At 42.0% G+C, this 27,665-nt stretch overlaps 2 protein-coding genes across 4 annotated transcripts in view; one reads left to right on the forward strand and one right to left on the reverse strand.

Moving 5' to 3' along the window:
* The first annotated feature begins 7,818 nt into the window (after positions 1-7,818).
* Positions 7,819-27,665, forward strand: part of RFXAP (regulatory factor X associated protein) — a 249,236-nt gene continuing 229,389 nt past the window's right edge. The window contains exons 1-3 of one of the 2 annotated variants that reach the window (XM_055701942.1): positions 7,819-8,835; positions 11,509-11,616; positions 14,592-16,304. In XM_055701942.1, coding sequence (XP_055557917.1) covers positions 8,245-8,835; positions 11,509-11,616; positions 14,592-14,702 — 810 coding nt within the window. In that variant the 5' untranslated portion in view covers positions 7,819-8,244 and the 3' untranslated portion in view covers positions 14,703-16,304. Of the gene's footprint in view, positions 8,836-11,508; positions 11,617-14,591; positions 16,305-27,665 lie in introns of those variants that run through there. The other variant, XR_008730879.1, reaches the window with a different exon arrangement.
* Positions 19,864-27,665, reverse strand: part of SMAD9 (SMAD family member 9) — a 43,337-nt gene continuing 35,535 nt past the window's right edge. For both annotated transcript variants that reach the window (XM_055701936.1, XM_055701935.1), the window contains exon 7: positions 19,864-27,541. In XM_055701936.1, the coding sequence (XP_055557911.1) occupies positions 27,398-27,541 (144 nt within the window). In that variant the 3' untranslated portion in view covers positions 19,864-27,397. The remainder of the gene's footprint in view (positions 27,542-27,665) is intronic.

Raw genomic sequence — 27,665 nt, forward strand, 5'->3', positions numbered from 1 at the left:
AAACTATCCTGTTGAAGAGAGGATAAGTCATAATTATCCTTATGTTAATATATGGGGAGCTAAACAAAATTCCTCAGTGGTTTGAGATGTTCAAATTGCATTTTAAGCTCCCTGCTCCATTTTCAATATTGAAAATGCCCAACTCTATATAGGATGGACAAAATAGCCTAGACATGTGAGAGTGGAGGGCAGAAAAGTCCAAGCTGCACAGTTTTCTTTTCCCTTCCAAATACAATCCAACGGATGATCAGGAGAGTCTGACTGTGTGGCACATATAATTATTGCTATAAGACTGCTTGCAAAACAGTACAAGGAAAGATGCTGAACACTAACAATTCATTAAGCCTACAAGATGCTCTCTGTTCAGAACACGATACAAACTTCATCATTACATATACAAAGTCCTTAGGAAGGACTTGTCCTTACTTCTCTCAACATTTAAAATGACAAGACCCCTCAGCACTTTTCTTGTGTTTTCCATCTAGTTATCCATGAATGTCTCTACCTTGTAAGGTAGACTTGCAGACTCAACAACTCATTTTCTGCCCTAGGACAGTACCTATGGTCCTTGGGAACTGAGGAATCCTACTTCTCTGCATTTCACTTACTCCGTACCATTCATAAAGTTTATTACCTACTGTCAACTTATAAAAAAAATCACACAACACTCCACCACCACAGTCCAAACAGCTTGACTTTCCTGTGCTAAACAGAGTTACTAAAAATCTGCAGCAGTAGCAGTGGAACTGTTCAAAGGGGAACATGTGCTCTGCTTCTTTAAGGAGGTGGTCTCCTCTGAGTGCTATGACTTGAAGTAACACAGTAGCTCCTTCACAAACCTCCATGAATATCTGGTTCTTCTTGGAAACGTTCTGGATCATTTCCCATGTACAAAGCAGTACCATCTTCACTCATTTTCCTGTACCAGAATATGCGACCAGTAGCATTATTCAGCATAGCCATTAAGTCTGCAGTGACCAAATTAACTTCTGGCCATCATATGCCAATAGCCATTTCTAAAATAATAACCAGGATTTGGACAGGGTCTGAGTGTCTACTGAATAGTACGAGCCATCGATCCCAACCGGGAGAAGTTCAGCCTGTGAATCACAGTATTTATCCTTCTGGCTGCAATGGATAAGAATTATGCAGAAACAGATGTGCCTCAGCCAAATGGGTTGGCAGGCTACAGGCACTTCTGGGTTCACAAAGAAGCTTCTAAAAAATGTACATGGAGCTCCTTTGCCTAGAAATGGCTTTTGATGCTGAAGTACAACAAAGTCTGTGATATGCCTCCATAATATTTGCATCAGGTGTATGTAGCTGCAATGCCAACATGGTAAAAAGACTATAAATCAATACGAATGCTTGAAATGAGGTTGTGTGATGTGACCAATGAACTCAACGTTTGAGAAAAATGTTTCATGTGAAGTAGCAGTCCCAGGATATCCAGTAACTAACCAAGAAGCTGGCCCTAGATCTCTGAAAGAGAAAAGGATAAAGGCAATTGGAATTAAGAGATACAAGCAAATGACTAAGCAGTGCTCTGATGGCCCATTAATGACTCCCTTTTGAGCTCTCTGAGGGCTGGTCTAGGTTCCTGTATCTGGAACCAACTTGATCCAGTTGGTCTAGGCCCTGACTCCTCCAGAATTAAACTGTTTAAACACGCAGCTTTAATAGAATGGCTTTGGAAACAGATGGGTCCTCAAGGACTTTCTAACAGGCTGTTGATCATGATGTTTGTGAGCAGGCATTCAGGTCCAAATTAGACATGTTCTTGGTTGTCAAGATGAAAGGCAGAGAATAGCTGTACACACACAGTACAAACACAGCATACTTGTCTAGAAAATGTTATTCCTGTTCCTAAAGATCGAAGTCTTGTAACATCAGTCTGAGAAAGGACAGAAGAAATGGCTTCATAGGCACAGATTTGTTATTTGCTGAGGATCAAGACATGCCTTAGTCCTGCAGAGCACCAATTCCTTCTTGTCTCTCCTGCAAAAATGAGTCCCTTTCGATCTCCAATAGTCTGAATCTGATCATACTGAAGTCCCTATAATATAAACTCCCTTTGTACCTGTATTTGCCAAGCATTTCAAAGAAAACAGGAATTAGTTATTAGGCAGAATACAACAACAGAGTTAAAAAGCCATGAATTTGCTTTTTCCCTGACTTTCTGTAAAGAAGATGAGCGGGCTAGCAAATCATGGGAATGAAGAGCCTACAAATCTTATTTACTGACAGTTCTTAACATGCAATTTCATACCTCAGGGCGTTTTGACTTTCCTGTGTCAGGAACATCCTATGAGTCTGTCCTTACTTTTATCCAAGAATGGGTGCTCTCTCAATCACTGTATTACAAAGACAAAGGGATTGTGATTCCCTTGTTTTTTAAAGAATGGTGGCTTAAACAGAACAAATCAAAACAAAACCCTCCAACTTCATATTGAAAAAAAACCCACAAAAGTCTCTGTGACTGTGTGGAAGAATTGGTAAAGTTGCTATTTCACAGCTTCAGCAAAGTGATAGCAAAGTGTGTAAAAATAGCTCCAGTTCAAAAAAAAAATTCCTGTTAATGGGTTAGAGCCATCCTCATGCACAAAGGAGACTCTCAAGTGTGAAATACACCTTTCAGAAAAATTAGACACCTTTAATAACACCTATATGTGAGAAAGTGTGGCACTAAGACAAAAATAAAATATAAATATTGCTGTCCAGATAACTATGCCAGAAGTAAATCTTCAAACTCTTGCATAAAATGACATGTAAAACCTATTCGTGATAACTATACAGAAATACTTCACTGCTTGATTAAAGTGAGAAAAGACTACTCAGAACACAGCCTGTGTGAGTAACCCTACAGTAGGAGGGACCCCAAGGCATGACTCCCTTAGAACATGAAAGAAAGGTCAAAAAATGTGAGCATTACCACTTGTTTTAAGAAAGGAAGGAAAAGATGCTGCCATTCAGATACAGTTATGCATTGCTTGTATTTGGCAGTCACAGATGTTAGCAATGGGCAGAGCAGCTAATCTGACAATATTTCCCTGCCAACAGATTGCTTCCCTTACCTAGAGCTTTGCTTCCATCTAGTTTTAACTTTCTTAATAAGTGAGGTTCTTGTTATTTCTACTGAAAGAGTACATTTCATAGTCCGAAACTGAGCTCATTACATTTTTTTTTTAATTTTTGTAAATTTATCCCATTACTTATGTTTACCGCTTCATTAAGCTGAGTGACTATGCTTACTTTTGCTACAGTAAGGAATTTTCTTCTCCATTATTCACGCTTTCTTAGCTATAAGGATAGAGATGTTATTTTAAAGTAGGCCTGAATCAAATTATTGAGACTGAGAAGGAATCAATCTGTGAAACAGTAATAACTAGAATTAGCAGGTACTCACCTTTGCCAAGATGATAACTGTTTCATGCCACAAAGGTGTATATCATGACTCACACGGAATAGGAGACATCTCAGGACACATTCAAGGATGCTGGCTCTACATAGGGGGAGAATATTCAGAATGACACTGGTCCTGCTGAGGTGCTAAAAGGAATGATCTCCCATCCATTCACTGTGAATGGAAATCACATAGACTAACAAAATGGGCTCCAGATACAGTCTACTTCAGCAACTGGAAAGGGCATCAAAGACACACTGTTCTGAGATTTAGAAGTGTTCTAGTAATTAAAGCTGTTGAGAGCACAGGGGTTAATAAATGTCCAATGCGAGGTTCAAGGCATATTCTAACTCCTGTCCTGCACACTTTCATGCAGCTTTATTTTTTTATTGCTTTTATTGCATTCCAGTTGTTATTTTTATTTATATGTCTAATTAAATGTAAATAGATGAAAAGGGAGACTTACTTTCAACAGACTTATCTGTTGTCATGGGACAAAGGTAACCATGCAAAATGAGAAGGGTCTGGGAAAAGAAACCCATTACTGATGGCCATTTTATGTCATGCATATACTAAAACCAGAATATATATCCATATGCAAACCAAACTTCTGCTTATTTAAGAGGCTTTAATTTCCATGATTTGCAAAAATAAATTTGTCTGTAATTCATAAAGCCCAATAAATTTCTGACTTCCTAGTATTGTTGGGAAACAGAAATACTTGGATATTATAAAAAGGGGTGTTTATAAGATTTTATAAAATTGTCATCAAACTTCTGTGCACTTATCTGAAAAGCAAGTTTTAATAAACTGACTACAGTAGCTTAAAGTTATTTGCTTTGCTATTCATGGTAAGACTTCAGCACTCACTGTCACCTGGAAATCTGTATCGGTGAGCATACTGATCGTTTTGCACTTCACCTTGCTTTGAGAGATCTGATTTGAGGCTGCTGAACGTTTGAACCTTTCCATGACTGTATCACTCTGCAACTTGTCTGGAACCCCAAGAGCAGGTAGGAGGAATAAAATGGGGAGATTGCTACGCAGTAAGAGGTAGAATAAAGTAGAAAGATCTCTCTTGAGTATATACTTGCATTTTGATTCCTGCATCAAATCTTGTTTCTAACGAGACGTGCTTTAAAAATTAGTTCTCAAGTTCCTCCAGCAGCCTTCATTCCCTTGCATCTTTCAAGTACCTTTCACATCTGTGTTAAAAACTCATGCTCTCCTTGAGTTGACCTTTTAATTTTATAACAGAGCAGTAAGTTTACAAGATAATTTGCATTTAGATTATGCTTTCTTTGCAGGGATACCACAGCACTAGATGTATGAATTCCATAGTCCCACTTCCCACAGAATTTCTTAGTATGGCCTGCGCTCTTCAAAAACATGATAAAGGCAAATGTGCTTCTGTGTAACAGACAGACAGACAGACAGATATTGAGTGAACAGAATTCGTATCATCACTCATAGGAAAATGCTGAAATAGCTTTCACGGTCTGAAAATATTACCACAGCTATAATCATTAGCAATGTCTTAGTCTGTACGTAGGACAGATCAGCCTCTCCAATGATGATTACCTCCCTGAATCTTATCCTGCATCTGTTTTTTAAATACATGTTGTTTCCCAGGTCAGTTAAGAATTGGTTATTAAGAACTTCACAGAAATCTAGAACATTAAAATTAACTACTTCACAAACACAAATGAAAGAGAACAGAAAATTACAGAATCTATTTAAAAAACAAGCTGTCAGCTTAAGGACAAATGAATTTATTAGATTTCAGTAATCATATTTGGCATCTCCTCTTAATTGTACCTGGCAAGGCAAAACATGGTGCAGCTGCTCCTGGATGCATGGCAATGATGTATAGACTAGTGACAAAATTTTCCAAACATGACCTTCCATCCCCAAGAGCTGGATTGCCAGAAGTGCAGCCCAAGGAAACTAATACTTTGCTTGATTTCTTTTCCATCACAATGTCTCTTTTCTGAGCAAACCAGGCAGAAAAAAAAAAATGGTAGCTTTTTTAAGAGGGGCTTTATTTGTTAGTTGTAACCAATTTAATTCCTATTTATGTTTCTACGCCTTCAAGCAAGCAGATGATAAGGTTCTGAGCTAAAAATACTTGGATAATACTTCACATTGCAGTCCAGTGAGGGGCTCATTAAATATCAAATAGATTTGCTAATTAATTAACACCCTCAATATCTTTGTAAGTTATTGTTAGTTTTCTGGATTTTTTTGTTGTTTCCTTAGATGAGGAAAACAAGAACTAAGGTGTTGAAGTCTGCTTCCAGGCACACTCTCTAATGAGACCTCCATGTGTTACCAGGGTGTCTGAGGCTGAATTCAACTGATTCAAAAAGAGAGGGAATTTCCAGCAGAACATTTGCTTGGAAACCTTCACTCCAGAAATAATTTTCACATTTAGCCTTGAACTGTTTCAATCTACTAATCTGACTGGCCTGTGCCAAACCCAGCTGTCTTGGTGCGGCTTCAGAGTAATGATGGAGGAGGGCACAAGCAACAGTTCTTCCTGGGACATAAAGTGCATCAGCTTCCCATTTCTTATTTGCATTTTAATTATTTATGGTGTGGATATCTGCAGGGAGTTTGACTGGAGAAAAATGCTGTTGGTTTTGCTTTGTTATTATTTTGGATTTTATTATAATTAATGTCAGGAGTACTTTGAATTTTAAGTAAGCATTCTTTCAAGATGCATTTTAAGCACAAAAACTATAAAACCCTACCAAAACCACAAACTAAAATTATTTCAATGGAACTACAATGTGAAAAAACCAGAAACATCTGCTGAAAACCTGTGCCTCAAGGAGCTCACATCTGAAGAGGTAAGAGGTAGAACAACAAGGCTACACGTAATTTTTATATGTTTCACTACTGGCACAGATGCAAGGCTGAGTCCAAAAGAGAGGGCCTTGTAAATCATCCCAGCATGGCTGTAGCAAAGATGAAAAGACATCGAGGCAGGTGTGGGGAAAGTAAGTCTCCACTGATGAAATAGTCTGGAACTCCAGTTTAAACAGTAGAACTGGGTGTCATCTCACCTGTGTTAAAAGTGACTGCTGGGTCAAATGCAATGAGGACAGTTACCCGGTTCTCTGGGATCTGCCTAGGACTATCTCATGTCATTAGGTATTTTGACAAATGCTGGAGAACTGTATTACGATGTGATCAAGGGTGAAAACAAATGGCTACAACTGTAAACAGCATAATCATTTACCCTAATGACAGGAAAAGGGAGCTGTGGCAATTGCCAGAGAACAAACGGGAGTCAGGGCTGTTGTTTAATATGGGATGAACCAATGTGTGCAACAAGAATGGCAAGAACCCACCGGGAGTAAGGAGGCAAGAAAAATGGAGGTGGGCAAACAGCAGGTGATCAGGGGGATGGAGGTCAGTGGGACTTCTCTGCAGGAGCGAGGAAAACCCAGTGCCTGCGTGTCATGGTTTAATTCTGGCCAGCAACCAGGTACCACGCAGCTGCCTGCTCACTCCCCCTCACTCAGAGGGATGGGAAGGAGGACCAGAAAGGAATGTAAAACTCCTGAGTTGAGATAAGAACAATTTAATAGGTAAAGCAAAAACCACACACGCAAGCAAAGCAACACAAGGAATTCATTCACCACTACCCATGGGCAGGCAGGTGTTCTGCCATACCCAGGATAGCTCCATCAGGTGTAACGATTACTTGGGAAGACAAACACCATCACTCTGAATGTCCTCCCCTCCTTCCCCCAGCCTATATACTCAGCATGACATCATATGGTATGGAATACCGCTCTGGCTAGTTTGGGTCACCTGTCCTGGCTGTGTCCCCCTGCCTCTGGCTGGCAGGGCCCAAGGAACCCAAAAGTCCTTGATTTAGTATAAACATCACCTAGCAACAACTAAAACCATCAGTGTTTTATCAACCTCACATCATAGTCAAAACACAGCACTGTACTAGCTACTAAGAAGAAAAACATTAACTCTATCCCAGCTGAAACCAGGACAGTGTGGCACAGGAGAAGGAAGTATGAGGAAAACTGAAGGTAGGTAGGACAGTTGCATTACAAAGCAACTTTTTTCTTGGAATAAAATGTAAGAATTTTGCAGAAAAAAAAAAAAAAAAAGGACTGGATTGAGGAGTAAAAAATTGCCAAGATTACATATACAGCATTCATTTACTTTTTCATAGTAGATGTTTACTTAGGAATAATGCATTTGAGGTGACACAAATACGGTGAAGATGGTCTTAGCTGCTCAGATGAACCTTGTAATAGGGAAAAAGTGTCCAAAGAGCCACGAAGAAGTGAGCTGTGGGCAGAATCGATACTCCAGCGAAGGAAAGGAAGGACAACGAGCAGCAAACCGAGAGCTACAGGGCAACAGCAGGCCGGCCACAATAAAAAGGCAAAGTGGGAGAGGAAACCAAACTGCACCCCCAGGTCCCGGTTCCGCAGCTGCAAGGGGCTGGCGAGCAAGGTCACCAGCGCAGCCCAGGGCCAGCGCCCGGTCGGGTTCGACCCGGACAGCCGTCAGGGGACAGCAGCAGGCCGGGGCCCGAGCAGGCCGGCAGCGCCAAGCCACGCCGGCTGCCGCGACACGGGCACGGGGCGGTCCCTGCACATGGGAAGCCGCGACGGCTTCACGCGGGCGGCGCTGTCGCAGCCTCACGGCACCGTCCCGCAGCCCCCGCCCCGCCGCTGCCGCCATGTCGGGCGCCGCGCGCGGCCCCTTCCCCTCAGCACCGCCGCGCACGTGACCCCGCCCGCCCGGCGCGCCCCGGCCACGCGCAGCCCGCGCGCTCGCCTCCCCCCGCGACGCGGCGCCGGCACATGCGCGGTGCGCGCGGCGCGGCGGGGCTGGGGGCTGAGGCGCCGGCGGGCGCGGCGGGCTCGGTTACCGGCGCCCTGCGGGCCAGCCCCGCCGCCGCTCCCTCCTCCGCCTCCTCCTCGCCGCCGCCGCCGCAGCAGCAGCAGCTGGCGCTGCTCGTGATGCAGCCGTGCGGCGGCGAGGAGGCGGCGGCCGGGGCCGCGGGGGGGGTGCTGCCGCTCCCGAGCGCCGACCCGCCGCTGCCGCCCTCCGGTAGTGGCGGCCTCATGTTGTTTTACGAGCTGGGGGGGGCCGGCGACGGCGAGGTGGAGGCGGGGGAGGAGGGCGAGGCGGCGGGCGGCGAGAGCACGGCCAGCCCGGAGGAGCTGGAGGAGGAGGAGGCGCCGGCGGCGGCGGCGGCGGGCGGCGGCTGCAAGAGCTGCACCTACCAGGGCTGCAGCGAGACCACCACGCAGGTGGTGAAGCAGCGCAAGCCCTGGATGTGCAAGCGCCACCGCAACAAGATCTACAAGGACAAGTACAAGCGCAAGAAGAGCGACCAGGCCCTGGGGGGCGGCGGGGCGGCCGCCGCGGGGGGCGGCCCGCGGGCCGAGGTGAGGCACCGGCGGGCGGGCGGGGGGACGGGGGCAGCCCGGGCGCCGTGTGTCACCCGGGGGAGGGGGCGTGCCGTGGGAAACCGGCGTCTGCCAGACGGAGTGGGACCATGCTGTCCAGAGGGAAGGGCAGAAATCCAGGGCAGCCCTGGAGGTCACTCTTCCTCTGGTGTCAAAGCAAACCCCGTTTCTTTTTTCTTCTCTGATATAAATTGTAGCAACTTAACAGCAATACCAGAGCGCTGCAGGTAAAACGTTCTTGCTGATAGGTACCGTGCCGTGCAGCCTGTGCTTATTTCGCAGAAGGAAAGATGAAAGTACAGATCCAAGAGCGATGTCAGTCTGCTTGCCCAGCTGGTACTGAAATGCAGGGTTTTAAAATCACAACAGCTGTTGGGTATCAGATTATATTGTGTATAAAAATCCGTTGCAGGTTCTTCAAATACTTGATTATTTTATATATATATATATATATATATAAAATGGCAGTTAAATATTTAAACCACTGATAGTTCATACTTACTTTCATAAACTTCTGTGTATTTTTTAGATGGGAAAATACAGTCAGCAGGAGAACTGCTGCCGATGTTCAAGTTTTTAGGTGTTTTTTTTTCCTACAGTTTGTGACTCAGCCACAGTAACACAGTTTCTGATTGATGGTTGCTTGTACTGAGTTAGATTTAAGATCTTGTATTTGGATGAGCTAGAGAGAGGGGAGTGGGTTTACTTTTGAAGGTGCTGGCTAGTTTGTGCTTGAAAGGAGTATAAAACAGCGGTTGTCAAAAGAAAAAACTCTTTACCTGGCACTGCTGCTAAAAGCAACACATTTTTGTTGGCACAGCTGTCTCTGGAGTTGTGTGACTGCGAACTGATCTAACTGCAAACTAACCATCAAAACCCTTTGCATTTTTCAGTTTTTCTTCATATAAATTTAATAGTAACAGTACGGGGTGTCACACCAAAGAACTTTTTTTTTTTTTCTGTCTAGCTGCAAAAGCTGCCATGAAGCAGGTGCATAAGAAAAAGGCAAGTGTATGTGATGATACTAGGGAATATTCTCCCAGCTTTCTTCTCTTTCAGCTCAAAGGACTTGCTGAGATAGGTGTGAGTCTTCTGATGTATTCTGTAACTTAAATGAAGTTTGTTCCCTGTGCTACTTTGGATTTTTGTTGAATCCTTGTAAACTCTCAGAATCAATTACATTCTGATAGCTTCTTCAGGTCTGCAGCCTGGTTCGAATGATCCCCCTCTTGGTTTTGAACCTGATTGCTGCTAACTTAATTTGCTAGTTACATTAGAAGATACAGTGATCAACTAATTCTTCCTGTTCAGTTTGTGACACTTACTTGGTAGGCTTACTCTTAAGTAATTTCATTCTCAGAGTGAAAATGCATAGCATGCTTGTTTCCAAGTAAAAAGTTACCTACTTTCATCATCCTTGTTGCCATTCTATATATCTTCTCTAGTTCTAGTAGCTATGCTTCTTAGGTGAGAGAGCGGAAACTGCTCACAGTATTCAAGATGTAGGTGAATTCTAGATTTATATACCAGGTTGGTTTTCCCTCTTCTCTCTTCCTTTCCTAATAATCTATCATGCTCAGTTCATGATGAATACTTGCACTAGTTCAGAAAAGGGGACAGTGTAGGAGGAGGGTAAAATTGCTGCATTTGATGTAGTGAGGGGTTAAGACTTTTTGATCTGTAACATGAAACAGTGATTATTGCATGTTGAAAGAGAGTAGGTTATTTTCTCCCGGTTTCTGCAAGTGCAGGTTGCTCTGAATCTTATGGAATTAAGGCCTGAACTTGCAGAAGAAGGCAGGATATTTAGTGCTAAATTTAGTGTGCTTTTTTACAGTGGTGCCTATCAAGGCCCCACAAGATACTGTTGTCTTGTGAGGTCAGAGTCAGATTTGAAATAGAAGCTTCATTTTTTACTTCTGTTTACAGGATTGAAGTAAAAGATACTGGGATAACTTTATTGGTGGTGGTGGTTTTGTTGCTTGACACTTGCCATCAGGTAAATGGAAGTGTTACCAAGTTGTGAATTTAATACACAGCAATCAACATTGCTTGAAATTTTCCAAACCACGAATCTTTTCTCTACAGTAAATTATAGAGTCAGGTTGTTTAGAAGACAGTCTAATTCGTATGACTGGTGATTGTACGAGGAACAGAATAAACTTACAAAGAAAAAAATGTAGATTTTACTGTCTCTTGTCTGTGGATTTGGTGACTTCATAATAGTATTCTGAAGTATGTGGGGTTTTATTTGGCTATTAAAAGTATTATTGTCATTCCTACCCAACTGCTTACGTTAAGTATCATTCACTTCCACAAGATGGAGATTGAGCTGTTGTGAATTACTTCATTTTTAAAAGATGCAATCAAATAAATTCAAGCCATCAACTAGCTGTAGTAACCTGGTTATTTTTGCAATTTGGAAGGCTAACTCAGCTGCGTTGCTTCACTGTGACTGGTGAAATTGTGAAAATAACATGGAAAGAAGATGCCAGTTCTTGAATAGATACATTTCTATTCTTGTGCTGTTCCTTTCCTCTGCGGATTAATGAGGCAAATGTTTTTTACTCTTGTGACTTTCTGTTGTGAAAAATAAATGTATGATTGTATCAGGGTTTATAGTCTTCTCTATTTATTTTCTTTCATGTGCAGGATAGTGTTGAAGGTTCAGTTTCTGTTACAAAACAGAGAACAGGATCCATTGGAGATCGTCCAGCAAGACCTACTCTTCTAGAACAAGTATTGAATAAAAAGAGGCTGGTAAGTTTTGTTTCTTGCAGGTTTTGAACTCACATAATTAAAGGCAGTGTAACAATGTTTAACTGTCACCCTTGTGAAAGGTGAAAATCAGTTTAATGATCATACACTTACTACGTGTATTTTCAAATTTAAAATATGCTGCAGAGCAGATGTGTGTGTCTGCCTCTGTGAAGAATACTAAGATGACTAAATTTAATGATCAGTGCCACATTAACTAGAGTATTTTGATAGTACTAAATAGATGCGGTTATGTCGTTAGGGTAGATAATGCTTGTAGTATAACTTGAGATGTTTTTAACTTGTTAAACCAACTTTTCTGTAAAGCGTTAAATAGATCAACACATGGACTTTAGGTCTGATGAAAGCTTGTAATTACTGTAGTGTGTTTTAAAAGTTGTAGATGTATCATATCACACTTAAAATTGCATATACGTTGATAAAACAAGCTATGTAAGCAAGCAGTATGACTTGTAATGTTTGTAGGCTGCATGAATGGCATGTGTTGTAAGGGGTTTTTTTAAACACTTGTTGCTCCTTTATTTAAAGAATTAAGCCCAGGGAAGGGAAATAATTCAGTACTTTTCCTTTGGCTTCTTCATTACGACTTTGTATGTTACTGGTTTTGACAGTCTCCTTTCTCCAGAAGCTAATGGGACTGTTTGCCTGTTCTCTGTTATCTATGCAAAACAATTTAATAATCCTCATTAAAGTGCTGTAGTGCTTGTTCAGAAATTTGAAAAGTCTTTAGAGAAACATTAGTCTTAAGTATACGGCTATATAGATTTATTTTCTTGAATTCTTTCACAATCGTATAGCACTTACTTAATGATTATGACCAGAACTCAGAGGAGTATCTGTAGCTCTTCAGTTTTTACAAGAAGAAGATAATGAACTATGGAGTTTATTTTTCACGTTATCTGTTGTTTTTCATGTCTCGCTTACAGAATTGTTGTACCCTTTCCTGTCTGTTTCTATTTAAGTGGCTTTTAATTTAACTTGAAAGGTATTTTATTAATGAAACATCATTTTTTCTAGAAATAGAGTAGCAAGAAGCTCTTTAAATAGATGTTGAGAACTTTTGCACAGAGTTATGTTAAAGCTCTTCAAGAACTGAAGTTTCCTTGCAGTGTTCTGGTGAAGTGAGATTCAGATTCTCTTTGATCTGATTCTTGCTTCTTTCTCGGCTCTGTCCCGATTTCTGTCATTCAGCATTATTTCTTCTAGAATGTCTTCTTTCTTTTGTGCCTATCTACACAGCACAAGGCCTGAGGGTTTTATGGTGACCCAGAAAGATCTGTCATGGCCTGTTGCATCCAAGTCTGTTCCATACCTCTTGTTCCTGCACGTGAAAGTTACTGCATGTCACTGGTAGCTGCCTGCAGGTTTATCACTTAGAAGTGCCAAGTCCTTTGTGCTCACTCATATGTTTCTTGCACGTGATTAATCTCTGTGAGGAGAGGTTTTGGTGGTGATCCATCTGGATGTGGAGCTTGCACTGGATAAAGACATAGAAACAGAGGCAAGGGGCTGAGAAGCAGCAAGTTGTGGATAGAGAATCTGAAGCACCTTAATGTCATAAACCAGCAGCAGATAAAGAAGTACTTACTGCAGAACTACCTTGTGCAGTGAAGTGACTCGATAAAGCTAATGTACGGTAAGGAAAAGGTGGCTGCCCATCTGTTCGGTGAGCTTGTTTGTTATTAGTAGCTGCTTTCAGTGGCCGATTCACTAATCTTACCTGTTCAGTGCTGCTGTAGGTGTGAGTTATGCGGAATGGTTGTTTTCAATTAAAACATCTGCAGAATTGCCCCTAAAAGCATAAAGTTCTAGACCCTGCCCTGGTAGTTGCTGGTCCTTTTGAATGTAAATCGGGGTTACAGAGTTGCAGTACTTCTTTGGTTGCATCAGTGAAGTAACCATGCATAATGAGCAAGCAGCCTAGGGAATTAATTCAGCTGAAAAATAACCTTTTCCAGCATTAGTTTCTGGAATGATCCATTCCCAACCTGATTTGCCATTTGACCTTTACAAACACTTGTGCTGCCACCCTCCAGGAATGAGAGTGAACAACTGGAGTTGGATCACAGACTGCAACTGTTTAGGCCAGATGCCAGTAGTTTTAGACATTTTGCCTTTTGACTGAAGGTATAGGTTTGGGTTTTAACGCATTCCTTGTGGCTGGGCTGCTGTTTTGAAATATTGGGAAATTACTGAACATTCAATGAACATAGAATCCCAGAGTGTCTCAAGTTAGTAAGGGACACTGAGTCCAACTCCCTGCTCCTCACAGAACAGACTAAAACTACACCATGTGACTAAGAGCATTGTCCAGATGTTTGAGTCTGACAGGCACATGAGTTTTGCTGTAGAATTACAGTATTTTATTTATTACAGTGTTTGAGCTGTCTTTGATGGGAAATGTAGAAAGTGGACCAAAACTGAAGCGCAATTGAAAAGAGTTTGTTTTCAGTATGTCAGTAGATCACATCTGTTTGCTCTCTTGATGATTTTTGCAATATTATCTGTTCTTTACATTCTGAATCTGCTTTCAGGATGTGTATGAATGTTGCTTCTGGGTAACCTGCTGGTGTCCTGAAACAGTTTCTAGATATTTTTTGTGAGCATGTTTTGTAATTCTTCAGCATTTAATTGAACTCTTATTTATATGGGTGCACTGGTTTGAGCTAGTATACAGTTAATTTTCTTCACAGTAGCTTGTATGGGGCTATGTTTTGAGTTTGTGATGGAAAACAGTGTCGATAACACAGTGATTGATGTTTTAGTTATTGCTGAGCAGTGCTTGGTCCCACTGAGGGGGGACTGAGCAAGAGGCTGTGTGATGCTTAGTTGCCTATGGAAGTTAGACCACAACAATGGGTAATGGACAAATTGATTTAATGGAAAAATATTATAGTCACTATCATAGCTATTTAATATATGGGAGCTCTTTAAAGTTTGCTTTCTCTTTCTTGCAGTCCCTGCTCAGAAGTCCAGAAGTAGTGCAGTTTCTACAGAAACAACAGCAACTGTTAAGTCAGCAGGCTTTGGAACAAAGGCAGCAACAGTTTCAAGGAGCACCTGGGTAATCAGATCAGTGACCTGCAGATGAGTCTGGTGCTGAAGGACAAACAGAATGTGTATTTTATATAAATACAAAGAATCGCAGTGTTTAAAGAAAAACTAAAGTTGCTGCTGTTGTGTATTTTACCTGTTTCTTGTTTGCACTTTTGAGGCTTTGAGCTGCTTGGGTGTCTGCAAACTTGTGAGGAAATCTGGAGGAGTCTATTTTTTGATTCTTTTTAAAACTTCATTTTAATGTTTGATTTTTTTAAGTAGAAATTTGTTTATTAGTAATGTTTAGCTGTACACCCTTCTCCTACCAAAGTCTTCCATGAAATTAACATTTTTTCTATGTAAGGATTTACTGTTTAACAAAGTCGCTCTTTGATGACAATCATTGAAGGAAGTCAGTTACTTTCTATGGAAGTTGTGAAATAAAGTCCTGAATTTGAGCCAGTCTGGTGGCATGACCTAACAGCGATTGCTCAGGGATATGAGAAACTTATGTCCAGTAGAATATTGCACTAAAGGCAAAGACAATATGCCATCAAGAAGTTGATCCAGTGGCTCAGAAAAGTGCAAATCAGGTGATCCTCCTGCTATGTATTAATTATCTACAGGTTTGAAATACTCATTGTCTGCATTGTAAAGCATGTAAAATAATTTCCCTTTAAAAGTTCCAAAAGAGATAAATGGTAAAAAGCTTTAGAGAAGAATTAGGTGGCACATACACGACAAAGTTGGGACTTGTTTTGTGGAGTTATTTGTAAGGACCAACCTCTGATATGTGAAATATAACTTAATTACAGATAAGAGTATCACTCATTTTAAGTGACTACATTAAATGTTAAAAGTTTTTAACTTTTAATAGCAAATGCATCCAAAACCTAAAATGTAATTGTGCATTATTTTCCTTTATGTAGATTTTGCCCTCTAAAAAAAGAGCATAGTTCAAATTCTTCCATCAAGACAACTGATATATAATCAACAAGTGTTAGACTGCAGGTTTTCAGGCAATTCAGATGGACTTGCAATTGATTGTGTTAAGAATCTAAACACTGTGTTATGTAAGTGTTGAATCCCACATCTTGTTTTTAAAACAAAGTTGTGTATTAAACCACATTTCTGAACAGAGGTTATCTGAATGGTGTGGGGTACTTATTGAAGTATTACTTGGATGTTGCAGCAATTTGATCCACTATATCTCTCTTCAGGAGTATTTGTTAGTCTTACGAATTTTTACAAGCTGTGCTTTGTGTATGTATAGAATTTGTTCAGTAGGGATTTATTGAATTTTGCATTGTCAAAGTTGCTTTTTAAAAAAATCAAAATTTTGTATCAACAGTTCTGGACCAATAAGTGTTTGAGTAAAATCTTTTTTTTTTTCTTTAAAAAAACAAAACCAAAGCCTGTTCTTTTCTGTTAGATTTGTATGTTGTTAGGTTGGGTTTTTTTCTATACTCAAATAGCTAGCTGTGACTAGGTGGCATTAAAACTTTTGTGTTCCAAGGCTCTTCTTACAGAAAGTTACTTTAGCTTTAACTAACATCATATTACTTTTTTCAGTGTGTCAGAGACTATATGTGAAAATGTAATGAGCTGATATTGTAGAATAAAGTATTTGCTTTTGGTTTAAATGGTCAGCTTATGAAAGTATTTAGGTGAACAGTTATGATTAAATGTATTTTAAAAACCCAACAAACCCTCAAAGTAGAAAAGGGACACAGGGAGTGCTTGTTAGGACAGCGCTGAATGAGTTTGTTACCTCAAAAGAAATGAAACTTGCTGAAGATGAGCTGCACTGTGCTGAACATCACTGTGCACATCTGTCCTGTATTGTTGCAGCACAATCAAACTAGTAGGCTGCAACAAGGCTTTAGCATTGGTCAGATTCTACTGTCTGCTGTATCTCCTTCCTCCAGAGAGGAAGTCAGACCACCCTGCTCCTCCTCCATCTGATCCCCACACTCCTCAGGGCTATTTAACCACTTAGCAGAATGAGCTACAGCTGCACATCATCCATGTCAATCAACCCACTGCCTCCGAGGCAAGGCCACAGCTGCATGTTATCAGTGCTGATCAACCCACTGCCTTCAGTCCTCTACAGTTCCCCCTTTTCATTTTTAACCAAAAAGAACCATGTCTATCATCTATTGTAGGGCCCTTGGCAGGGTATGTGGGAAGACTGTTCAGGTTGAGTTAAGGCACAAAGCTACATCTGATTTCAGCCTCTGCATCAGGGTCACGCAGATGTTGTGACTCTCCTCCCAAGGGGTCTGTGGAACAGCCAATATCTGATGTCCTCTTGTCAATTCTAGGGTCTAAAAGAGGCTTAAGCCACCACAGCCCTGCATCTGTGGAGACAAGCATACCCTCATCCACAGGTAATTAAATCCCATGGGCCTTGTTTTATTGTGGTCCATGACTGTTGTGGAGTGCCATGATCCGGAACTTGCAATAAAGCTTGGAGAGCCAATTCTTTTCCCTGCTGCAGGACTAAAGGATGTAAGCGAGCTTGTAACTGAGCAGAGTTAACTGGAGCCTCCCCCATCAATTGTGGAATCCCTGCCACAAAATGTGGATCATCCTGGGGGTATTCTAAATTCATCAGTGATTGCTTGTTTGCCAAGCACCTCCAATTTGACTCAAACATTAATATTTGCATAAGGGTCAATATAATTTGTGCAATTGAACAGCAATCATGAGCAGTAAGCTCTGCTGTGAAAATGCTACATAACAATTGAGCGTAAGGTGAGCCTATTCCATACTGTATACAGGTTGATCTTAGCTTTATCACTCCTCAGTTGAAAGGTTCCCACTTGGGGGGAGCTTTACCATCCTTTCAAAGCACTGGGCAGGCTAACACCCTGCCCCCATGGTGGTTACAGCATGGATATCCCCTTCTGCAAGTGCTTGCTCCCACATTTTTTCCAGAATTTGGCAGGATCTGGTCCCAATGTTGTAATTTGGACTGGTTGTTGAACATGACCCAAGGTCTCCTCTGATAAACCTATCACAGATGGCTTGGGATCACAGACAGGCAATGGGACGATGACCGGATCTCACTGCTGCCCCAAAGGGAACAGACTCTGCCCACTTGACCCGGCACTGCTCTGCTTCTCCTGCCAGCCCCGACTGTGTGAATCAGGTGATGGCAGAGAATCCAGTGGTGCTGAAGGTACCTTATTGGGCATCATCTCTGCAACCAGGGATGTGGCTATTTCAGCCGCAGCCTTTGCCTCCTTGTCTGCTTCTGATCATTCTAGTAAATAGAAGACCAATCTCCATGTTGTCAATGATGTTGTAGCAATTTTGTTCCCTCTCGTGGCAGCCCCAAAAAGTAACAATCTAGCACTTTGCCATATCTGAATGCTGGAGACATTTTTTACTGTAACAGGCAAGTTATTCCTTTTACACCACCCTAGCAGAGTTCTTATTGCCATCTCATCATACTTTATGCCTTTATTTTCAAATATTTCTATTAGCATTGTTAATATAGGCTTTATTTCTCTGTCCACATCTGATTGATCATAGATTTGCTAGAACAATCTCCATGCTGTTAACGAAGCTGTGGCAATTTTGTCTCCCCTCAAAGCAGCCTCAAAAAGTACCTTTCCAACACTTTGCTGTGTCTGAATGCTGAAAACCTTTTTCACTGTAACTGGCAAATCATACATTTTACACTACACTAGCAGAATTCTTATTGCCATTTTGTCATATTCTACACCTCTATTTTCAAATATTTCCAAAAGCATTGAAAATACAGAATTTGTCTCCCTGTCCACATTTAGTTGTTCTAGCAGGTCTAAGACTAATCTCCATGTTGTTAGCAATGTTGTTGCAGTTTCATTGCCCCTTGAGGCAGCCTCAAAAAGAAATTTTCCAGCATTTTGCCATGTCTGAACACTAGAGACATTTTTCAGCATAAACAGCACATCATTTTTTTTGTACCAGCCTAGCAAAGTTCTTATTGCCTTATTATACTTTACACTTCTTTATCTATAAGCATTGTTAAAGTGGAATTTTCTTCTTCTGTACCCATATCAATTAGTCCCCATCTACATTGGGTACCAAAAGTTGCAATTTCAGTCAAGACAGACAACAAATATTGCAATATACCCATACCAATTCGTTGCAACAGCTCACCTCATGGTGTCTGTTATGGGTTGCAGGTTCTTCAGCTTGTCTCAGTTATGTTGGGCACCAGCTGTAGTCAGAGTCCAACTCAGTCAGCCTCACACTGGGCACCAATTGTTGCAGCACAAGCAAGCTATCAGGCTGCAACAAGGCTTTACCTTCAGTCAGATTCCCCTGGCCCTGCTGTTTCTCCTTGCTCCAGAGGCCAGACCACCCTCCTCCTCCACCCAACCCCCTCTCCCACAGTCCTTAGGACTATTTAACTGCTTAGCAGAACAAGCTACATCTGCACATCATCCATGTCAATCGCTGAGGCAATGCCACAGCTGCATGTTACCAGTGCTGATCAACCCACTGCCTTCAGTCCTCTACACTGTATTTCTGGTGGTCTGTGCTAGTGGTACCTGACAGGCTGGTGCAGATATCTGGAGATGAGCTGGGTAACAGGCCTGGTCTGTTAGGGCTGAGTGTCAGACGGGATTCCTAAGTCACCAGCAGTGTCCATGCTCCAAAACCATTATGTCTTCTACTCCCTTGCTTCTCTTACTGCAGAACAAAATCTGAATTTTGGGAACGTTAAAACCTGGCTTCTGTAACAGTACATTCTCACTGTATCTCTCTCTTTCCTTGAGCAGCTCCAGACCTGTGCAGCTGCAAGTCTCTTTTCCCACTAATGCCAGTCTGGTCAACAGCTAGGGCTTCTGGATCAGGGCTGTCTCCTTCAAAAGCAAGCTGAACCAGCCTCTTCAGTCTTCAACTCTGCCACAGGACAGTGAGGGATACGTGTTTTATAACATGCAGATTTTATGCTGTATTAATTTTCAATCCATTTTACAGTGTCTAGCATCCCATTCTGCTGGAAGCGTTGCTTCATCCCATTATTCACTTAGTGAAATTGCATATTCCTCTTGCCTAAGACTGACTTGTATGAATAAAGGCTTTCTAAATGCTCTGGTTCACAAAGTCACTGGTGATCAGGCTGGGACCTACAGCTTTCCAGGGCCAGTCTCTTTCAAAGTGAAAAATGGGAGACAACAAGGGAAAGGGCTCTTAAATCAGAAATATCTTTATTAACAGTAAAACACAAGACATGAATAATCCCTTTTACAATAGAATAATTCCAGCCAAAGAAAATGGAGTGTGTTAAAAAGTGTATTGTTCAAACATCAGACTAAATATGTTAGATTTAGAATGCCTCAAGTCAAATGCAGCAGGAGGAATGCTTGTGAAAATGTCCACTTCATTAGCAGTTGAGTTATCTTTCTTGATACGACAGGGCATGGGACAGAGTACTCTGGGGCTGATCAGAGGACTCTGCGCTGCCCTGATCTCTCAGGCTCCTGAAACTAAGCATGTAGGAGTTTTTTTCATTCTCAAGAGGCAAAGAGTCCAGGGAGTGTTCTCTATACAGCGATCTACGCTGGTTTACCGAGTATCACTACCTGTGAATAATACTTCCTTTTGGATAGTGCTGACATTTTGCTTTGATTCTGGTGGAGGAGAGAGGTCAGAATTGTTCATAGACAGAAGCAACACTCTTAAATCTATGTAGATTCATGGTGCTTTTCTGCACCAGACCAATAGCTCATACGTAACGCCACACTTTGCTTGAATCCACCATTTTGGCCCCTTGACTGCATAGAAGTATGCAACCTTATGGCTTCATTGATCCACACAAAAAGGCTTGTTTCTTCACCTTCTTGTCTCACTTCTCAGCCCCATTTATATTGCAAAGGCAATATTGAAATGAGGGTTTAAATTGCTGACACTGACTTATCTGCAGAAAGTATGCTGCGGTACATTTAATGAGTATTATAAATAAAAACTCCAATTGCTTGAGTAAGTGAAGAAAATTTGTCTGAATGTGCATTATCTCTGCTCATTATTATGTTTGTTCCCTTGCTCTCGTTTGCAAAGCATCTCATGGACATAACTGTGAATAAGATTTAACACACACTTTAGCATCAAAAAACCACTTTGAAACATGATGTGCTCACTACTGTGAAAGTGCAAGGGGTCAGACTTTACCAGGTTTTTTTCTAGCTTTTCTTTGCTGATGAGGTCTGTATTTAAAATTATTAACTGGTTGGTCTATTTCTTCCTATGCTATTCATATGCAATATTATTTGAATACTAACACAGAATATAAGATAGCAGCATCCATGGATAATAAAAACACTATGACTGAAGATCTAAAAATTGTTCACAATTAGCTGCAAATGCTCACATTGGCTATAATGGAAGAGTAGCTGACTCCGGAGGGTGTAGTGGTTATGCCTACCTTCCATAAGACATGGCCTGCAAATGAGATTCATCATTTGTACAGGCACCAAGTTTGCAAGCATGGCCCAGGTGCAAGTGGAGGTGTCCCCTTGACAGGACTCCCATATGCCCTACCTCCCTGGCAGGGAAGTATGGCATCAGTATGGCAATATAATGTAAGGCACGCCTGGGCAAGCTGTTTGGAAAGCCCAGGGGTGAAGAGGTGACAGGATTCTGGCTGCTCCTGATCATTCTGGAGCTCCCTATAAATAGATGATCGGTACAAACCAAAGGCTGTGTTTTGTGCTGGTGCACAACATGCAGAAGTGTCTGTCTGCACTGGAGACACAAAGCGGTTCCTCTCTACTGAACAAAGACCAAATGCCCACTCAGGCTTTCGGTACCTTGCAGAAAGGTAGTCCCAGAGCTGTCATTAGGAAGAAGTCCTGTTTCAGTGACTACAATGAATCCTCCAGGTTGAGAAGCTTTTTATTCACAGATCTAAAGTCTCATATAATCTCTCTCCCCACTGCAAGATGGGACCAGCTCTGCCAGGCTCTTTCTTGACAGTGACCTGACCATAGTCGCTCTCAGGGAAGCACACTTGTCCATTCTTAGTTCCTGTTATAAATGTGATTTATAACACAGGGGGTCCCTGTGAAGGCTCCTGCTGATTCCATCTTCCTTTAGGCACTGCAATTTCCCACCTATGCATGAAGTGGGCTGCTTTATTGCAGTTCCCAGGTAGACGCTCTGTATAATCCATGTCTTTCAGTCATGCAGTTTCTGTTCAGAGTGCAGTTCTCTCTGAGGAGCACACACTGGATGTGCTCAGTGTCCTTGAACAGTTGCCCCAAAGCTGAACTCCTTCTTAGTCCTGCTGCGAGGCACAAGGCGATCCCAACTGCAACCAGAGCCTAATCCCTGCACCATGTGGGCCACCAGTTTGCCCCAACATATCTAATGGCTTAATCAGGAGGCTGGCACACTCAGCCAGGCTGTGTGTGGGAAGCACCAGACTGAGGACTGTGGTACTCCAAGCAGCTCCTAAAACGGGTCTTGATTAGTTTAGATATAAATGTAAAAAGCTCTAGTGAACACAATGGCTGCCCAAGCGTGTACTGCCTTGATACCTCCAGTGATGACCACTGAGCATATCTGGTCATACGCTCCCTTCTCCCCAGTTATTTCATCCTCTCAGCATCTCTGGCTACTGAAACCAACCATGAACTGTAAGTCCTCTATAAAAATCTTCTCAACTTCAGTGGGGTTTGCACTCACCCAGTAGGGCTTGGGTTCAGATGTTCAAGTAACAACCAGCTCGCTGGGCTTCTCCAGAGCAAGCAGCTCTCACCTCTGGCTTGGAGAGCACATGGGACATGTTACATTCAACACATTCCTGATGATATAAATATAAATTCTGGGCAGTACTTCTCAACTTTGAAAAATGGTATTTAATTACTCTACCCTAGACTCATTATAATCTTTCTTTATTGTGTTTGGTTTTGGTTTTACTAAGTTAGGTTATGAAGAGCTGGGGGGAGAGGTGAGTAGTACAGAGGATGTCATGTTTCTTTCCTGTGCTGAGCACTATGTAGTGCTCAGGTATTCCTGAAAGCTATAGCTGCACCAGAGATGTCTCTAATGAGCCAATAAAATTGGCCTTATACTTGAGATCTCTCCAAAGTTACTAAACTTGATCAAGCTTCTTTATAAATTGTTTCCAGCCAGCCAAGAAGCAGTCAGTCCCTGCCTGAGCTGCCTCTGTAAATACAGCTGTTTGTGTAACTCTCAGTCACTGGTGAGACTTTCTAATTCATAAAGCTTACAGCTGAGTATTTTAAGCCAAGAAAAGCAGATCAAGTAGTCACAGTCACAAATGCCTGATTTTCTCCGTTTTAAAAGTTGTGTCGTGGAGATGATGTTTACAGTGAGAAATGTTTGCAGTGTTGATTTTATGCTGAGGGAACGTTAATACCTTGTAACTCTGTCCTGCATTGAATGCATGCAGAAATAGATGAGGATAAATGTGCTTCAGCCTGTAACTGTCTCTATTAACAGAGAGCTCCTGCCTGTGGCAACCAGTTGTCTGAATCCCAGCACAGACCCACAGAATAATGTATATTGGAAGGGATGTCCATAGGGCATCAATTCTGATGCCCTGCTCAAGGCAGGGACCAGTCACAGAAGGCTGCTCAGGGCGGTGAAAGTCTTGACACGGTACCTGCTGGAGACACAGAAAGAATTTCTTCGACTCCAGCTGTTACCTGAGCCCACAGTTCCCCCTTTGTGTTGCTGATACGTTATCCTTCAGCCTGACCACAGCACACCATGAAATTCTCACAAGGAGTAAAGACGCTTGTGGTGTAGCCTCTGATGGGGAGGCAAAGCCCGCGCTGTGCTTCTGAATGCTACAGCCACTTCTATACCGCACCTGATCAGCTGTTACAGTGCGAGGTCAGGGGACCAAGCTGTCAGAGCAGCAGTGCCACTGAACGGCTCTGTGCAGTCAGGGTGCTAGATTTGCCTCCATCACCTCTGGATGCAAATGGCACATTAATACTGGCGCTGCTGAAGAACTGGCAGCAATTAAGCAGTCCTCTTGATCACTTAGTAGGAAAACAAGGGTCTTACGTACCATGATGAATGTGCTTTATGCCCCTGCCTGACCAAACTCCCACTGCTGCCTACTGATGCATGGTACGTCTCTGCAGAAACTTTCAAGAGGGTTTGAACTGTTCATGGCTCAAAAATAATTGAAAAAAATCTGCCTTCAGCTAGGTAGTCTCCCTCTAAGTAATTTTAAATGTCTCAGGAAGACTATCTCCAATGCTTGAGTATTAATGAGTACATTTAAAGGCTTTAAATTGACTACAGGTTGATAGGCTCATGAAGACCTTTCAGCAGAAAACAGCTCCTCCCAAAAGGGAGAGATAGTAGAGTAAGATACAATGTTACATTGCTGTAATTTACGAGAAACCTGGATTTTTAGCCAAATTTAATCCACATGTACTAGAGAAGCCTGCAAGAGAGACTTTGTTCAAAAAGAAAGGGAAATAAATGGTTTGTTAGCCTTACTTTTTATCACTGCATCTGGGCAGGGGTCATCTTCCAATTTACTTGTTTGCCTCATTCGTTGTTACCACTTCTCCCTTGGGATGTGAGCTCTCCCTTCTCTTGGGCTTTGCACAGCACTTCATACAGTGCACTAAGTTCCTGGAGGCCACCAAAATTGGAAGTAAGTTCACACTGTGATACCGACCTTCCCAAAGGCTAACTCTGAGCTGGCGCTTGGCTTTGATTGCCCAGAATCAGGCACTTTGATCCAAATTCCAGCAAATATTTAAATTTGCTGAAATTCATCTCATCCTAATACAGACATTTTAAACAGGTCAGAAGAACCATGCTCCAGAAATGCCTCTTCACTTACTAGTATGGGAATATTAAGGTGACTACCTTTAATGAGATGCGTGGACTGCACTGAAGCTAAATCCTATTTGTATGAGAATTACTGTAAAAGTAGACATACAGGAAAGGAAAAACTGCTCTTTTTTACCAACTTCCATTTAAACAACACAGACACTCACTGACCAAGCATCATTACTAGGCTGAGAAAACCACCACATCTTCCCTGGGGCCCACCTCATCTAATTTTGGATATGTCTGATGCAGCAGTCCACATTTGAGCTGGTGACCCTGAGTTCCCCTTATACTCAATGGGAAGACATAAGCATGCTCAGAGCGCAGCATATTTCACTTGAAATACCTGCCTTATGATGAAACGAACAATGCCCCAGAAGAACCTGCTTCTCTTCACTGGCCATCCAATTTTCCTCTACAGCATTGGTGGGAAACTGGGTTCTGGAGCTGCCCAAGAGCAGATGCACCTCAGAACACCTCCGCTTTGCTCTCTGTGAGGAAGATGACAGTGCTGGGAATGTCTAAAAGTAATCCCTACGCTTCTCTATATATTAGGAGGAAAGAGGTTTCAGCCTAAAAGACAAGGAAGAATATAGGATAAAGTACAGAGCTAGACCCTGGACAGGAGAAGTGATTTTCTCCGTCCTTAGCTGCTGAGAAAGCAAAGGGATGAGTGTCATGAAAAAGCACAGAGAAATTACTGAAGAAAGGATGCAATAAACATGAAGTATATGCTCAGTACAGTGACACTGATGACAGAGGGAGCTGAGGGAAACATCTTTTTCCAAACTGATCTCTCTCAAGTCTGCTGAACAGTAAATGGCACGCCTGGAATTTCTGTGTAACATCATTATTGGATTTCATTGCTGCAGGAGACTGTAAAGCTTTTCCTGTCCTACAGGGACACTGCTGACGTCAGATGGTGACAGAATAGGGTTCTTCACATTTTCAGATTTCCTATACAACTTGCTATTACTGCTCAAACTGGATAGTTTATCCTTCTGTGCCCTACAAATTCTGCAGGCAGCTGAAGACGCATGAATGAAGTAAGCCTGCTAGTTTACTGATTCTTCTGCTCTGTTCATAATTACCACCCTGTAACAGGTATTACCTAGCATCTAAAACACACGAAAGTCTTGAAGTGAATGTAATTTCCTTTGCATATGTGATGTAGCTCAAGATCTCAGGCATCCTCTTCTAATTATGCAGTAAAATGTGTAGCACCAGATACTGTGTGAGAAGAAAAGAGACATTCTGTAAAATTGGTTTGTTTTTTTTTTCTTGTCAGGGTATTTCTGGTGTGTTCTAAGGAGGAATGAGATTGGAGAAGTTACAACTCTCTCTGACCCTTAAAGCAAAACAATTTTCAGTGGACTGTTATGCCTGGAAAGAAATAGTCCTCTACCCTTTCCGCAAGGTAATGGGGATCATCGAAGCGTGATAAGAGTTTCACCTGCCTCCTCAGGAAAGGTTTCCAAGTGAACAGCATTTTGTAAGGCTGGCTCTGTGGATGAGAGTGTGGACAATAGGTTTCCCTGCTTACAGAAGGACCACAGACAAGGAGCTTGTAAAGTATGTTCTGCACGCAGATTCACTCTTTGATTGTTTGTGGCTTACATTGCCTTGCCATCCTCTACAGGCGAGGCAAAAACACTGCAAATGATGAAGCCTGTGTCTAAGGTGAGAAACCGTGCATGGGGATGTCCAAAGTGACTGGCAGGGAAGCCCCCTCTGTCAAACCTGCGCTTTGCAGTGGGATCCTAAGCGCTGCCCCAGCACAGCGGGTGGACGTGGCTGACTCCTACCTCCTTCTCATGGCATCCTGTGAGCATGGGGCTTCCTGCTCCCAGTACAGAGACTATCCCAACACAAATGATGAAGTCACTATTTGGTTCTTCAATGCACACTTCATTTCCCTTTTCTGGATCACAGTTAAGTCCCTTTTAGACGTACCCTTGATATTAGCACAGTAGTCTAACTACAGACAGTTCTAACTTTAAAACAAACTACATCAATACTGTATATTGGATAGGATTCAGTTTACATGCCGGATACATATGCAAGTATGTATGTATTTTGCAAAAAAGCACTGGAAGTTAATTAGTTTTTAAACTTACAGGTATATATTTCAAATTCTATTTTTTCCCTTTTTCTCAGGAGCTTGTTGCTTTTCAGTGTAGCAGTACCGTACACTACTGTGTTAACAGTATCAGACTATTTGGATGTGTCCAGAATGCTCTGATAAGGCTCCAGTGCTGAACGTATCCCAAGGGGATCTCTCCTCCTACTAAATCCTACGGGAGACAGGGGTGCCTCAGCTCCTCAGAGGACCTGTTGTCCCATCGTGCTTTGCAGTAGGGAGACAGACTGGAATTGCAGTTTAGTCCTTCAGTTCACTGGATAAAAGTCATCTCTATGCATAAGTCCTGTGCACCACCTAAGGTCCTCTTTTAGACCTGAAATTAGGATGTAAAACGGATATAAATGGTGTAGAGATCTGACTTTGGTTGCCTGCAGAGGGGTGAATTTCACCTACTAGGAACAGCTACAGCCAGGTTTCTGAATCTGCATGAAAGTGCTAAGAATTCACACCGTTTACTGGCTCGGCTGGGGAATGAAGATGCTCACAGGACATGTTTGACACTTTTGCAGGAATTTGGCTTATTTTGTACTAGAGAACAGATATGCTATACCTGAATTTCTAAACTTATTGTACTGGCATCAGAGTAACTAGAAACCACAAAATGTAGCATGAAAAAAAAAAAAAAAAAAAGGCGAGTAGACTATGTATAGATATATTTACATCTACATACATCTACATATAGAAGCTTCTGTTCACTGGAAATCCTATAAGCCACTGCCTGCAATAGCATCCATCCTAAGGGAATTCTAGAGATGATTCTTAAGAGACCGAGGAGATGGGGTTATGAGGTGAGCCCATCTGTGTCAGCACCTTATCCAGCCATTGCAATGGTCCATGCAGGTGGATCTCAATCCAGCAGGGTGTGCTTGTAACATCTTGGCGATGATACTCTGCTCCCCAGCCCTATAAAAGCATCAAAGGACCAAAAAGTGAGTGTTTATTTAAAAAAACAACATTAAATCACAACTGCAGTGCTGTCAGTCTAACACAACTACAGGTAACCCATCACACAGGTTCCCAAGATGTA

Source organism: Falco cherrug, chromosome 2 (assembly GCF_023634085.1).
Source record: "Falco cherrug isolate bFalChe1 chromosome 2, bFalChe1.pri, whole genome shotgun sequence".
NCBI lineage: Eukaryota > Metazoa > Chordata > Aves > Falconiformes > Falconidae > Falco > Falco cherrug.